Raw genomic sequence first — 14,394 nt, 5'->3', positions numbered from 1 at the left:
AGGTGGGGAGGGAGCAGAGGGTGTAGGCAGAAGTGGGTCTTGGGGGCACTCACATGATATAAGTGAGCACACCCACTCCCCAGATATCTGTGGCAGAGCCGATGGGTTCTCCCTTCACCATCTCAGGAGCTGACAGGAGACAGAGGCCAAGTCGAACCAGTTTCCTGGTGGCGGGGAAGTAGAGAGAGGCAGGGGAGGCCCCTGGGGGCTTGAGGAGCAGGACAATGCCCAGGTCACCAGACTATAGGTCCAACCAGAGCAGCAGGCCCTGGATGACAGCAGGCAGGATGGGAGTGGGGTGGCCCCCAGGAAAGATGTGGGTCATCTGAAGAATCAGGCACCAATGGTGGGGGTTCCCAGAACTACAGAGTTACTGAGAACCAGGGTCACTGGCTCCCTTGGATCAACTCAGAGGTAGGGAGGCCATTCACAAAGAGTCTGGCTAACGCAAAGATTAAGAGCCTTTGATATTGGCCTGGCTGGCCCTAATTCCAGGCCTGCCCCTTCTAACTATAAGACCCTGGGCAATGTACTAAATCTGTCTGTCTTTCTATGTTTTCATTTGTAAAGTATGGCTTGCAGAATAACTCTAAGGAATAGAGATAATGAACATAAAGTATTTAGCAGGTAGCTAAATGGTAGCTGATTTTCCTTATTTTTATAAATCAATCATTGATTCTCCTATCTTTCCAGCTTTATCAAATTCTGGCTTGACCATTAAAAACTGTCTGATATTGGACAAATAACCTCTCTATGACTGTTTTCTTATCTGTAAAATGGGGGTAATGTTATGCAAATCTCCAGCACTATTATAAATTGGAAAAAATAAAAACCTACGCAAGGGACTTTGTTCATTGCTTGCATACAGTAAGCACTCAATAAATGGCACATATGTGGGTGAAGTGGGGTGAGCTCTGGCTGCTGCCCTTTTGACAGTACCTCAACCCCCTACCCTAGCTGTCATGGTGCCCTCACCCATAAACTCCAGCGTGCCCGTGCGGTGGCCGAGGGGCCGCAGGGCCTGGGGGTTGTAGGGCTGGGCACTGCCGAAGTCCACGATCTTGAGGGCGTTGTCAGGGGCCAGCAGTAGGTTGTCCGGCTTGATGTCCAGGTGTAGCACGTGTCGGCCGTGGAGGTAGTCCAGGCCTTGTAGCAACTGCACCACGTAGGTGGCCACGTCATCCTCCGAATATCGGAATCTGGGGTGGGCCCAGGGGAGGCAGGTGATATCTCAGCCCAGCTCCTCCAATCTTGCTTGCTCCCTACTCCCCCCGAGTGCCCAGCTACCTGTCGCTGAGCCCACAGAGGAGCTCCCGGTTGCCGCAGCTCTCAGTGATGAGCACAAGGTAACGTGGGGTGATGTAGGCCTCGTGCAGCGACATGAGCCGCTCGTGGTGCAGGGTGCGCAGCACTTCGTACTCCTGCAGGACCCGCCTCTTGCCCTCGGCAGCATAGGGCACGATCTTGGCCACGAACGTCCGCCCGGTGGCATTCTCCCGGCATGAGCGCACTACACCAAAGCGGCCCCTATGTGTTAGAGGAACACCACAGGCTCAGAGGAGACAGGGGGACACCTCCATTGTGCAGGCTAACGGGGTAAGGGGAGCAGGGAGCCCGGGAGGCAAGAAAGCAGTGGTTCCAAGTATGGGCTCTGGAGTTCAATCTTAGCGATTTGGGTTCGTCTCAGTTCTACCACTCAGTGGCTCTGAACCTTAGGCAAATCCCATAACCTGTCTAACCTCAGTTTTCCCATCTGTGAAATGGGTGATGATGATAATAATGCAGTGGCTCCTTCTCCAAGTTGTGAGGATTAAATGAGATCATATGGTTACAGAGCTTAGCACAGTGCCTGGCCCAGAGAAAATTTGAACTCAGTAGTACTGAGGACCCAGATCTCAGCACCTCCCCAACCCTGGCCGGGCAGTCTGGTCTTCTCCCTGATCCCTGTGTCCCTTATGCTCCTCCCACTCCCCCCTCTGCCCTCCTTCCTTCCCCGGGCCCTGCTTGCCTGGCCTTCTCCTCCAGGAAGGTGTAGGGCTTCTGAGGGAGGCCCTGCCGAAGAGTGGTGCCCTCCGGCCCTGGCCCTGGAGAGGTGGGGGGACCACCCCCGGGGGGACTGACCACCTCCTTGGTTGGGCTGAGGGTCCGCACAGTTACCTTGGTGGGCTCAGGAGGGGGCTCAGGGGCTGGGGGTTCAGGCTGGTGGTGCAGACACAAAGGAAGTCACCATACAAGGAGAGAGGAAGACACTTAGTTTAACCAGCTTGAGGGGTGGAGGTTGGCGGTCGGGGTCCCAGCGGCCAGGACGGAAGACCCGGGCTCACTCAGGGAACATGGGCACTGGGTGGATGGGGCCTTGGCTTACAAGGCAGCCTGCAGGTCCCTGTGCTTTCAGGTGGGGGGGTTTGGGGGCGGTGGACCCACAGCCTTGAGTGAGGACAAGGCCTGGCCGGGGGTCTGTGGGGGAGATGAAGGGCTGAAAATAGCTGATTGGGGCCTGGGGGAGCAGGGGCCGCAGTGGGGCTGGGGGAGGCTAGGTGAGGTAGAGGAGTCGAGGTGGGGCCCTGGTTAGCCCTGAGGTAACAGGGGCATCTTGGTGAGCAGCCGGTGACAGAGCTGAGGAATCTAAGTGGAGAGAAAGGAAATCATGATTATGGCACCCCTGGAGGCGAAACCATGGTGCTCTGAGGAGGTGGACCATGGGTTCAGGGTCCCCTTCCTTCTCTGTCCCCCCCACTCCACTGACCTTGCATGCCCCTGATGAAGACCTTCTCAGAAGGGTTGCTGAAAGGCCCTTGTCCAGCGCGGTTGGCACAGGCCACACGGAACCTCACGGTCACACCGATTGGTAGGTGGGTCACGTTGTGGTAACAGTCAAGGATACCTGAGCTCACGGGGTGCCAGGATGACTCCCCTGCAGGCGGCATGAGGGAGAGGCTGAGGTCACAGAAGGAGTGGCCCAAGCTCCTAGTGCTTTCTGTAAGGAGCCCAGGGACGGGACCTCTGCCAGGGAAGGGCACTTGTCTCCAGGCTTCTCCACCTTCCACCTGCTCCCTTCTCCCCTCACCAGCCTCCGCGGGCCCTCACCATCCACCCGCCGCTCCAGCGTGTACGTGCAGGGTGCCCTGCTGTCTCCTGGCTTCCAGAGCACCAGCGCTGTGTCTTGGTAGGTCTGGGGCACCTCGGGAGGAGCTAGTTTTCCTGGGACACCTGGCAAAAGGAGGGGAGCCCCAGTGAGCCCCTAAGTTCCTGTTTAGGGCCAATCTAGCCCTGCCCCAACACCCCCCATCACTGCCCTCCTTGGTCCCTGTCCCAGGCTCACGAGCTACAGCCACGGTACAAGAGCTGGTGACGCTGCCTAGGACATTGGTGGCTGAGCACTCATAGAGCCCAGCATGCCGCTTGCCCGCCCGGGGGATACTCAGCAGCTGCCGCCCGTCTTTGCAGGACACGATGATCACCGAGGGCTCTGACCGCAGGGACTGCTTATCTGGGGGCAAGGAGGGGCAAGAAGGGCTGCTGAGTGGAGCTGCCCATGTGGTCCTCCGGTCCCCCTCGGTTGCCACGCCCCCCACCCCAAGCATCTGCAGGCCTTGTGGCCACTTGCCTATGTCCCTCTCTGAGAAGAAGTAATCTACTTGCCTTTCATCCAGGAGATGTGGGGTGCAGGGCAGGCTGCTGGCAGGCAGAGCAGGGTGGCTGCCTCTCCCTCCAGCAGCACCTGGTCCTTGAGTTTGATGTGGAAGACTGGGGGGAAGTCTGGAGGGAGAGCAGACAGCCATGGGTCTGAGGGGACCCGGCTCACTTACCGACGAGGGAGGGGAGGATCTGTGTGAGAGCTGGGGAGCCGAGCGAAAGGTTGTATCTTCCCAATCAGATGCAGAAAGTAGAACCCCATGCTGATGTTCTCTGGGGCGAGCATCATTCTCCCCCGACATTCACTGTGTGAATCTTTTCCTCTTTCACTGACCATTGAAGATACTTGGTAGTCACCTCCTATGTTTGTGAACCACTTAGAGCAGGGCCTGGCACTACGTTTAAGTGCTCTTATACACATTCATTAAATAAAATAAAAATAAATAAATATTGAAAAACTGCAATGGTTAAGATCTGGCCATACCCACTCCCTCTGGGGCACCACAGGGCAAGTGAGCGGAGCTGGTGCCCGGAACTGAGACTCCTGAGGTTGAACGTAATGTTCAATCAAAATATGCAGTCTCGAAAGATCTGAAGTCAAGGCAAAACGGGCAGAGCCCGCAAGTGTGTCAGCCTCCTCTTCCCCTCATCTAGACCTTCTGATAATCCTTCAGGTCAGCTAAGTGGTGAGAGCTTTTGAAGGGGCAAGAGACAGTGACTGCATGACCTTGGACCATGTCTTGCCTGTAAATTGAAGAAAAGAATAACGCCAAGCTCACAGAGTTGTTAGAATTACAAGAAGCACAGAAAGTGTTTATCATGCGTCTCTAAGATATAATAATAAGTCTCAAGTTAACTCTTGCTGTTGTTATGATTATGAACTTGTTAATATGCCTAGTAGAGAGCCAGGCGAAGACTCCTAGAGAAAGAAACTGTTTCAGCAATGCTGGCTTCTCAGCTGGCTGCTGAATGGGCCATGGCCAGGGTGCAGATAGGCCAAGGTCTCTGCCCTAGTGCACCCAGTCTGTGGCTCCTTAATCCTATAAGGACGAGCATTCCTGCTCTGGGCACGTCTCCTTAGAAATATCCCAATCTGATTCTGGCCACTAGGGGTAGGTATGGGTGGGTGGATTTTTTTCATGTGGGCACAGATACCCTTGGGAGCCCCAGCTGCTGCCTGTCTGAAGGACCAGGAGGGAGTAGGGGTTGGGGTGAGCTGGGCAGGAGGAGAAGAATGCTCAGTGGGAGTGGATGGACAGGACAGCATCATGCCTGCCCACTGCACTCATGTTCCCCAAGGAGGGGTCCCACACTGAGAGTCCCACACTGAGGGTCCAACAACATAGAACGAACGTATTTCGTCAATGGCTACCTCCAGACCAAGTGAGGGTGCTGGGTAAGAGGGAGAGAGAGGGAGGCCAGGAAGAGAGGCGAAAGGTGACCCTGGCCCTGCTGCCAGTCCTACCTCCATCCCCCAGGGGCTAGTTTAGTTGGTAAAGTGAACATGGGACAGCCTTCTTCTGCAGGGAGGGGGGAGAAGATGAGGTAAGGGCACACTGCATCAGCAGGAAATCAGCTGCACAAGCAAAACAAACCTGGGAGGGAGGTCCCAGATGGGAAGGGATCAGCTGTCCCCAGACCTCTGTGCTGGCTTCCCTCTCTCTGTCTCATTCCCTCTTCTTCTCCACCCCCTGCCTTCACCAACTGGCCTCCCCACCTCCTCTTCCCTTACTACAGCCCCCACTGCCCACTACCTCAAGAAAGATGCCTCAGCTCCCCTGGCCAAGGCCAGACACAATCACCTCAAGCCCAGCTAAGGCATGGCTGGAACGGTTCTGAGCAGTTTTATCAGGAAACTGGAGAACAGAGCTGGTGACTGATAAAGGCCCTGCACATGGCCTGGCTTGGTGGGCCTGCTCTTTTCTGCATCCCGATCTGGGAAACCTGGCCTCTCGAAGCCTTTGTGTGTCGTCCTTGAGTAATGCCCCATTTTCAGGTGAGGGATTGGGGTAACCTGAAGTGGGGAATACTTGCCTCTCTGTAGCCCAGGACACCTGGGTAGAGAAACAAACCAGGGCATATCCCATGTTCCCCTCCCCCCTGAAGGAAGTGCCTTCCACAGGGCAGGGGGGCCAGGGAGGGGTAGTCAGGCGAAATGGAGACTTGGGGGCACGGACCAGATTGTGGGCCTCTAGGATGGGAGAGAAGGAATGTCTTTGCATGCACGTTCGAGCATGCACACATCAGCATGGGGGCTGTGGGGACAGGGGAGCCATACCCTGAGCTCCTTCAGAACTACACCCAGTTACAGAAACCTTCTAGACTTTCTCATGAGGGAGGAGGCTAGCCAAAGATAGGCAGTATGGTGTCCCAAAGCTGCTTCCGGGGTCTGGCTGCACAGGGTCACACTTACTACCAGCTCTGTGCCTTCCATAAACTGCTTACATGGCATGGCTGAGCCTCTGTTTCCTCACCTGTAAAATGCAGACTTGATACCAATAGTTCCTCAGCACTGTGGGAGGGTTGAGTAGGGCAGTGCTGGTAAAGTGTTTAATGACACTTTGTATTGCTAATTAATGGCAGCTGCTGCTATTGCTGTTTTCCTGACTCAAAGCCCCTTCCACCACTGCCAGGGCTCCTGGAGATGGCCATCTCCCACCTAGCTAGGAATTTTCCCTGGGGCGGGAAGGGCCTAGTCACCCAGCAGGCCTCTCTTACCTGACTCGCTGGGCACATATTGGTGACCCAAATCCTCCTGGACACTGGCAGAGAGGTTTGGCTGTGATGACCCCTTGTCCTTCCGTAGCCGAGAGAGGCCCCAGCGAAGACGGCTTCGGCTTTCTCCAGGAGCTGTGTAGACCCAGGGGCCTGAGCACCTGCCCAGCCAGTACCAGACAGCTCCCACCTCCCCGCAGCCCTCAGCCCAGAGACGCAGAGAACACCCAGCTTTGGCCCCTGCCTGCTTCCACTCCAGCCTCTGCCCCTCAGCCTCCAGCCGCTCCAGCCCCGCCAACTGCATCCTCAGGGCCTCCAGCACCTCTTCAGCCTCTTTCTAGTGGGTGTCCCTGGCCCTCTCCTCCTCCCAGAGCCACTGTCCAGCGCTGCCCACCTCTTCCGCACCTTGCACCTGTCATTTCAGCCCTGCATCCCTAGCCCACTCACACTTGTTCACACTTCAGTGCCACTCTGCCCCTCTTCACCTGAGCCACCTGATGTGGCACTGGCCTCCGAGCCCAGGGACTCCGCAGAAGGAGTGGTGGCGCCAGCCTGGCCGGCCAGCTGGTTGTGGGGGAGGCCCAGGCGCCGCAGACTCTCGCCCTCGGACGTGGCCCTGCGCAGCCGTCCGAAAAGCGGTGTGCTGCGGCCCGACGCGCCCCCCGAGTCCTCGCTGCTGCCGCTGCGCTGCAAGCGGCTGGACAACCGCTCCAGTGTGGAGCTGAGCCGCCTGCGCACCGCTAGCACCGGGGAGCCCCGCGCCGAGCTGCCGCCCTCCGAGCTCTCCCCGTCCCCGCCGCGGGTCTCCCAGGCCGGGTGGCGTTGCGCAGGCGGGGTTCGCCGGAGCCGCTGGGACAGCGACAGCGAGAGGCGGCGGACGAGGCCGGGTTCCCCGACCGCCCTGAGGTCCTGCACGGAGCGGGAGCGCTCGGGCCGTCGCACCATCTCCAGCGGCGTGCCCGCCGGGCTGGGCCGGTACATGCCGTCCTCCTCCGCCCCGCGGAAGGGGCCGCGCTCCTCCGAGCGTGAGCGGCTCAGCATTCGCAGCCCCCGCGACAGGGGCGACTCCCGGCTGCGCTTGAACTTGGCCTCGAACACGGCCTCTGACTCCAGGTTCTCGATGCTGCTGCTAAGACTGCTACCTGGCCTGCGGGGCACCGTGGGGACCTGGGCTTTCTCGGCTGGCACTGGGTGAGCCGCCGCTGAAGGCACACGTTTGTCGGAAGCTCCCCGAGCTGGGGAGGCCACCCTGGCGAACACAGCCGGGTGGGACTTGGGCTCCGTTGGAGGTGTGGCGGGGCCCTGTGGGAGGCTTTGCCCCTGGCCTGACAGCTGCAGTGACTGTATGATCTGGGCATAGGGTGTGAGGGGGTCAGCTGGGGTTTGCAGAGCCAGGGGGGGCTGCATGTAGCTTGGGGGCTGGATTGCTTCTACCCAGCAGACTCTGGGGCCTTCTTCTGGGCAGGCTGCTGGGGTGCCAAGGACAGAGTATCATTGGGTGTGTGGTGAAAGTTTTGGAGACTTGGGGCACTGGGTTTGGGACACTGGGTTTGGGGGCACTGGGCCGTACAGGGCTGGGTGGCTGGGTCTCACTGAGGGCAGACAAGGAGGGAGACTCCTGCAGTCTGCGGGCCCCAAGCCGGGCCACAGGGATCTCAAGGGGTGCCCCAGCACGGCGGTGCCGGCCCCGGGGCTCTGCCTCACCCTGTGAGAAGCTGCTGCTCTTCTGCAGGCCCCGAGTCTCGGGGGGAGGCTGGTGTCGGGGTGCTGCCTCACTGGAGGCAGCCCGTGCCAGCCGGGGGTCCCGGGCACGGTTCCCCAGGCTCTCTAGCAGGGGACCCCTGAGGCCGCTGACCTTGCCATCCTCAGGGCCCCCCCGCAGCAGCCGCTGGCGCAGGGCCTGCAGCCTCTGGGCATACTCGCCCTCACCCAGGCCTCCCCGGGTCAGGCGGGTGGCCCCCGGGCTGGGGCTCCGGCGCTGTGGCAGCTCCACAGATGCTGCCTTTTGCAGGCCCCGGCCCGGCTCCCTCGGCCCGGCCCGGGGCAGGGCGCTCTCAGCTGAGCTGCCCCTCCGGAGTTCTCCCCGCAGGGGGCTGGGCCCCGCCAGGGGCTCCTGGCTTGGGGAGGGGAGGGCCTGAGGGCTGGGAGCCTCCTGGTCCTGAGAGGTGGCCCTTCCCTGCTCTTGCCACTCCATGGGGGTGGCAGCCCCAGCCTCTGGGGTCCCCAGGGCCTCATCCTCCGTGGGAATGTCAGTAAGGGACACACGGGAGCCTGAGAACTCAGGCTGCAGTGGTCGGGGCACTGAGGGCAGCTCCTCCAACTCCTCCTCTTCGGAGTCCGAGGAAGATGAGAGCCCCCCACTGGTGGGTGGTCTTCTGGGCACAGCCACCCACACCCGCTCCGGGGGTGCCCGCAGCAGCTCAGGGATGGGGCGCAGCATCAGGTGGCACTTGTAGCTGATCTGGGAGCGCTGGAGACAGAGTACTAGAGTCAGAGCTCAGAGACTCCTGGAGCCGGACTGACCCACTCGGGCCTTCGTCTGCTCTGAGGGAAAAGGCCTAAGGCAGGCGGAGGGTCGGGGGACATAGGGGAAGCTGGGAGTTGAGAGAATAAAAAGCAGATGAAGATAGGTGAGCAGGAAGTGAGGACACATGATAGAAAAAAGGTAGGGTTAGAAAAGGCTGCAGAATAAGAAAGAAGGTGGAAGGCACAGAGCTGGGCTCAGCCAAACTCACCTGCCACCTCCGCCGGGAGAGGAACAGCTTCAGGTGATCTGTGCTCACCTCTGCGCCCTTTACCTGTGTCTGCAAACCCAGGAAAGAGAGACTGAGGGAAAGTCCTCTGTCAATCTAGACCCTCAGTGGAGAAACAAAGTCCACAGGAATGGACAGTGGACTGAGCAGCATCGAGTCCAGGCTGCTGGGGTAAGGGGACCCCCAAGATCTATCACAACTCCCTCAGCCAAGGTGCCCACGTGTGGACAAATTCCCCGAACCTAACAGGAGAGGCTGAAAATTGGTGGCTCGTGGGGTGGGCTTTCACCAGGGCTCGAGGCTCTGTTCTGGCACATTGACTGCCTTAGGAAGCCTGTGCTTAGGTCCCTGACCTGGGCCCTGCTGCCCAGCTCACCATCTGTCTCCATGTAGAACCAGCACCTCAGACATCTGCTGTCTTGGTGGGCCAGACCAAAACAGATGCTTCCCTCAGCCAACCACCCAGGCTGTCCTCTTTGGAGCTCATTTCTGATCTGGGAAACAAGGCTCGTGTCTCCAGGGACAGATACGAGAATGACCTCAGCCTTCAGTTGATCCAGCACATGCTCACTGGATAGTTTATTCAGTTGCTCTTTCTAGGTCATTTGCTGAACCTCGGCCCTCACACAGCACTGTGTCCTGTGGTGCTGGGGTTTGAAGATGAATGAGTAAGAACTTTGCCCACACAGAGCTTAAAGCCAAGAAGCCAGGCCACCTACCAACCACAGTATGTGCAGGACAGAGGTGGGCGCACAAGAGTGAGAAGGACCAGGGCTGGTCTCAGGAGCCAGGGAGAGCCCTGACGAGGACGCCCGGGATGGGGGAGGGTCCAGACCCATGCCTTGGAGTCCATGGTATCCCAACGTAAGCCTCCATTTCTTTATCAACCAAAGGGGAGTAACACCTTTCTTTGCAGAGCTATTATGAGGCTGCTAGATCATAAGTATATAAAATGCCTATCATGGTAACTGCACACAGTAGGTACTCAATAAATGGAGTTATTAATAACATTCTCTCTCCCTCTGCCTCTTCCACCATGACTTTGCAGAACTAGACTCACTTTGAACCAAGGATGTTCCAGGGTCTCCTCTGCGGTAGGCCTCCTGTAAAGGAATGAGAATTAAGCAGAGATTTATCATTCATTAATTCAGGCAGTCAATAAATGTTTGGAGGATTGAACATCTAAAGGCAGAGGCTTGGGCAGCGGTAAGGGTTGGCATGAGGGGACTCTGCAGGTGGGCGACCCCCTCAGGCCCTCACACTCACAGCTGGTCCTGCACCAGCACTGTGATGAGGAAGCTCCGGGCCTCCCTGCTCAGGCTCAGGAATGTGGTCTCCTCAAAGGCCACATTGTAGTTTTGGATGTTCATCAACGTTGTCCGATCGTTTTCCCCAACAAACGGGGAGATTCCCGTCAGACTGTAGGGGTAGAGAGGGCAGAGTGAGAGGTAGGTAGGGCCCTGGGGCTCAGGCAGTGATGACGGGATGCCTGTGGGGACATAGGGCTGGGGACAGGTGGATGCCCTGTGGCTATGGGGCCAGAGAAGGCTGGGTGAATCTGGGCAGAGGGGTGGTCTTTCGGATTCTCGCCTGTCCTCCCCGACCACCCCCAGCACAGGTGGGGAGGCAGTACTGCCCTAGGCTTGTGCTTTAGAGGACCTGTTCGGTCCCTCCTCCAGCCACGGCCTGTCTTTGAGGTAAGGAGTCTATGCCCAGGGGATATGCCCCATTGAGCCTGAGCCTACCCCTTCTAGTCCCTGATGGACAGTCAGGACCTTGTAGTTCCCACCTGGATGGTACTGAGCCTGCACTGGCCTCTCTCCATCCAGCCAGTGTTCCCACCCCTCATGGAGGGCTGTGGTGTGGACAGACTTAGACACACAGGCTGGGGGTGTCCACATTCATGCACGTGGGGTCCCTTGCCATGCAGGAAGGAGTGGGGGCGGGGGAGAGGAGGAGAAGGGATGGACTGCAGATCCCCAAGTGCTCTCTAGCCCCAGGCCATGCAAATGTTACGGGTGGACCTGCTAAGAGACCGTTGGAGACAGAGGTCCTGAGTACAGAGAGGTCCTTACCAGAGGAAGGCAACGACACCCACAGGCCTGTGGGGAAAGGAGAGTAGGTTAGTGAGGGGACAGCCTACCTCCTACCAGAAGTGGGCAGTCTCAGCTACCATGAATCTAGTGAGAAGTGTCCTCCCTGTGAACATAGTCATGGACAAACAGACATAGGGGCGCCTCTTTCAGGGAGGACTCTAAACCCGGAGTTCCAGACATCCCTGGAGAGGTCAAGGGTCATGGCAGGGCCAGCCCAGGAAGCCATGAGTCTGGGAACCAACAGACAGGTGCCTGCCTCACTGCAGGGAGGGGAAGTGGCTGCAGAGAGGGAGGCCCACCACCAGGGGAGACAAGGAACCAAGGACTAACAGGCCTGAGGCCTTGAGTGACTGGGTCATCTCTGATTGATGAGGGGCAGGTAGTAACTGTGGGCAAGTGACCTGTAAGTTGACTGTCAGAAAAGGAATCTGGGCTTAGTCAAGCTCCTCTCTGCCAGTGAGCAAGTCCCCAGCGTGGCACTGAGGGCAGCTTCCCTGGCCGACCCCAGCAGCTCAGTATGCCAACATTACCAGATGTCAGTGACGCCAGACACAGGGGTCTGGTTGACAATCTCAGGCGCCACGAACTCAGGTGTGCCATATTGGCTGTACTGGGGTTCTCCTAGAGTCAGCTCCTGGGCATTCCCAAAGTCACAGATCCTCACCTGCTCTTCACCCTCTGCGCCATCCCATAGCAGCAGGTTCTCAGGCTACAGGACACAAGGCGAGGTATGGGAGGTGAGTGAAGAGGCCTGGCTTCCCCAGGGGCCATCTGCTTCCCACCCCTACCTGCACCTCACCTTGACATCCAGGTGTAACACATGGTTCTGGTGCAGGTAGCAGATTCCCTCTAGCACCTGCCGCATGTAGGCCCGGATCTGTGGAAACAGGTGGCCCAGAGTCCATGGGAGAAGGGTGGGGTATTACATTGATTACCACCAGGGCTGTGGCAAGAGGTCAAGCCATGCCTGGAAAGTGGCCTTCAGATGGCTGGTGGAGGGGGTTGAAACAGATTTGGGGGCTGAGGTCCAGGACTTTCATGTACAGCTACACAGCTCAGGCACAGCATAACTATAGAAGAAAGCCATTTACATTATAATAAATAGAACTGTGCAGTGCACAACGTGTACAGCTCTACGTGGCAGGACACCAGTGAGACCGAATGGAGTCCAGGTGGCGCTCCTTCTGGGAGAAATGTTTGAGGAATGTTTACGTGAGGAAGATTAAGAAACCACAGTCAGGAGCCAGGGTGGGTCCGCTGAGATTAACAGAGGACAGTGCAAGTCCCAGGTTGGGGTCTGGTCTGATGGGGGAAGGAGGCTCTGCCGCCGGCCTGACAGCGCTCTCCCCGACTACTCCTGGTCTATTCATGGGCACAGATGGCATGCCCAGGAGCCACCCCTCAGTTCTCAGAGCTCAGGGGGGTGAACGCTAGTGCCCAACCTAACTCCTACCACCCACTGCCCTCACCTCAGACTCACACACGGTGGGTTTCCTGGCCATTCGCTCCAGCAGCTCCTCTGTGCAGCTAGGTCCTGGATTAAGGAGAATAGTGACCAGTGCCAACCGTCTGGCCCTCCCTGGGCAGTGCCCTCCACCCACAGCTCAAGTCAGATCCCAGCTCAGCACAGGGTTCTCTCCTTCCCCTTAAAGTGTATCTGACACCATTTAGTGACTGTGTCTTCACACTTCCCCATCCTCTGGGTACACAGATGGGACAACCCTGTTTGAACTCTCACTTGGTGTGGGAACTCAGGCAAACCTCTGCCTAACCTCTCTGAGCCTAGGTTCCTTCAAGTGTAAAATGGAGATATCTCCTCTCGCCCACCCCATGAGGTATTTACAAGGATCAAGTTAGAGTAGAATTTTGTTGACTGTCGATGGAATCTCTTGATTCTATTCAATAGCCTAGAAGGTCTATGACACATAATAATTGGTCATTTTGCTGAGGTTTGGGTATTAACAGTGCAGACTGGGATGCTGCTGTGAAGGACATGGTCACTCTGCTAGAGGGAGTGACAAGCCAACCCCCCAGCATCCTTACCACAGAGTGCTTTGTTTAACCATAGCTCTCATGCAAGGCTAAAATCCATTCTTTATGGAAAGAGCCTCCAAATAAAGCCAAGTATTGATGATGTCCAGATATACTGTACTGCATTTCGTGATAAAAATCACATGCCTTTTGCTAGCTGTGTGACTTCAAGTGAGTTACTTAATCTCTCTGCACCTCAGTTTCATCCTCTGTAAAATGGGGATGATAAAATTCCATGAGAATTAAATTAGTTAGTTTTTGTAAAACTTTTAGGCACACATTAAGGGCTATGTAAGTTTAAGCTAAAAAAAAAATGGACTAAAAAATGTTGTTTTTCCCAGAAGTCTCCAGAGCCCGCTCTGTGAAGTATTTATAAGATTCTTTCAGAACTCCCAACTATAAATGGGCACATTTTGTAAAGGAAGTCAGCCCCTCCCAAGTGTCAATGGGACCACTTTGTAAAGTGTGAAACACACTGCTAATTGGCTGTTACAAGGACCAGTCATTCAGGCCACATGTCCCCCAGACACACAGCCTGTCTGTCCCAGGATACAGCTCGGTGACAATGACCAGTCCCCGACGCCTCTCGAAGGCTTCGTGGAAGTAGAGGACACAGTCATGCTGAAGCCGGGCCAGCAGCCGGGCCTCCCGCCACGCTGATGCCTTTGGCTTGGCCTGGCTGGGGATGAACTTAGCCGCAAACTCCAGGCCAGAGCTACGCTCCACCACACGCCTCAGGTAGGAGAAGGCACCCCTGGGTACATGACACAGGGAGAGGTTGGGATTCAGGCACCACTGCAGCCCTGGCTCTCCACACCCTCCCACCCTCAGACCCAGCTGCTCTTGGCCCCCCAGACACCACACCCCCTCCTCGCCCCACACCTGCCAATCTCCTGGTGGATGTCATAAAAGTCACTCAGTCTCCTTCCTCGCTGCTCCTCATCTTCCCCAGCCCCCTCCACCTCCATAGCTGTCTGAGCTGGGGAAGAGACGCTTGGCGTTAGATGGGGAGGGTGAGAGAGGAATGAGGGCAGAAACTGGGACAGGCAGGGCAGGGCAGATGGAGGAGACAGAAGAGCAGCAAGAATGTTAGGGGCCTGGGGGGGCGATGCTGGGGCTGGTGGATGTAGGGGGTCAAAGAGCATACAGCCAGATGAGTGACT

At 57.2% G+C, this 14,394-nt stretch overlaps 1 protein-coding gene across 1 annotated transcript in view; it reads right to left on the bottom strand.

The window, feature by feature from the left end:
- LOC120587690 (striated muscle preferentially expressed protein kinase-like) overlaps nt 1-14,394 on the bottom strand; it is a 47,734-nt gene that overhangs the window by 1,692 nt on the left and 31,648 nt on the right. The window contains 23 exon segments of the mRNA XM_039844858.1: nt 54-129; nt 976-1,199; nt 1,288-1,527; nt 2,009-2,200; nt 2,202-2,232; nt 2,235-2,554; nt 2,556-2,625; nt 2,747-2,914; nt 3,088-3,210; nt 3,323-3,490; nt 3,643-3,759; nt 6,355-6,486; nt 6,837-7,788; nt 7,790-8,821; nt 9,087-9,155; nt 10,165-10,207; nt 10,371-10,523; nt 11,180-11,206; nt 11,731-11,909; nt 12,000-12,077; nt 12,670-12,727; nt 13,785-13,985; nt 14,114-14,210. Of these exon segments, the coding sequence (XP_039700792.1) occupies nt 54-129; nt 976-1,199; nt 1,288-1,527; nt 2,009-2,200; nt 2,202-2,232; nt 2,235-2,554; nt 2,556-2,625; nt 2,747-2,914; nt 3,088-3,210; nt 3,323-3,490; nt 3,643-3,759; nt 6,355-6,486; nt 6,837-7,788; nt 7,790-8,821; nt 9,087-9,155; nt 10,165-10,207; nt 10,371-10,523; nt 11,180-11,206; nt 11,731-11,909; nt 12,000-12,077; nt 12,670-12,727; nt 13,785-13,985; nt 14,114-14,210 (4,750 nt within the window).

This window comes from Pteropus medius, unplaced genomic scaffold (assembly GCF_902729225.1).
Source record: "Pteropus medius unplaced genomic scaffold, Ma_sr-lr_union100, whole genome shotgun sequence".
NCBI classification, from domain to species: Eukaryota; Metazoa; Chordata; class Mammalia; order Chiroptera; family Pteropodidae; genus Pteropus; species Pteropus medius.
Note: the sequence above shows the minus strand (reverse complement) of the source record. Positions and strands in the feature narration are given on the sequence as shown.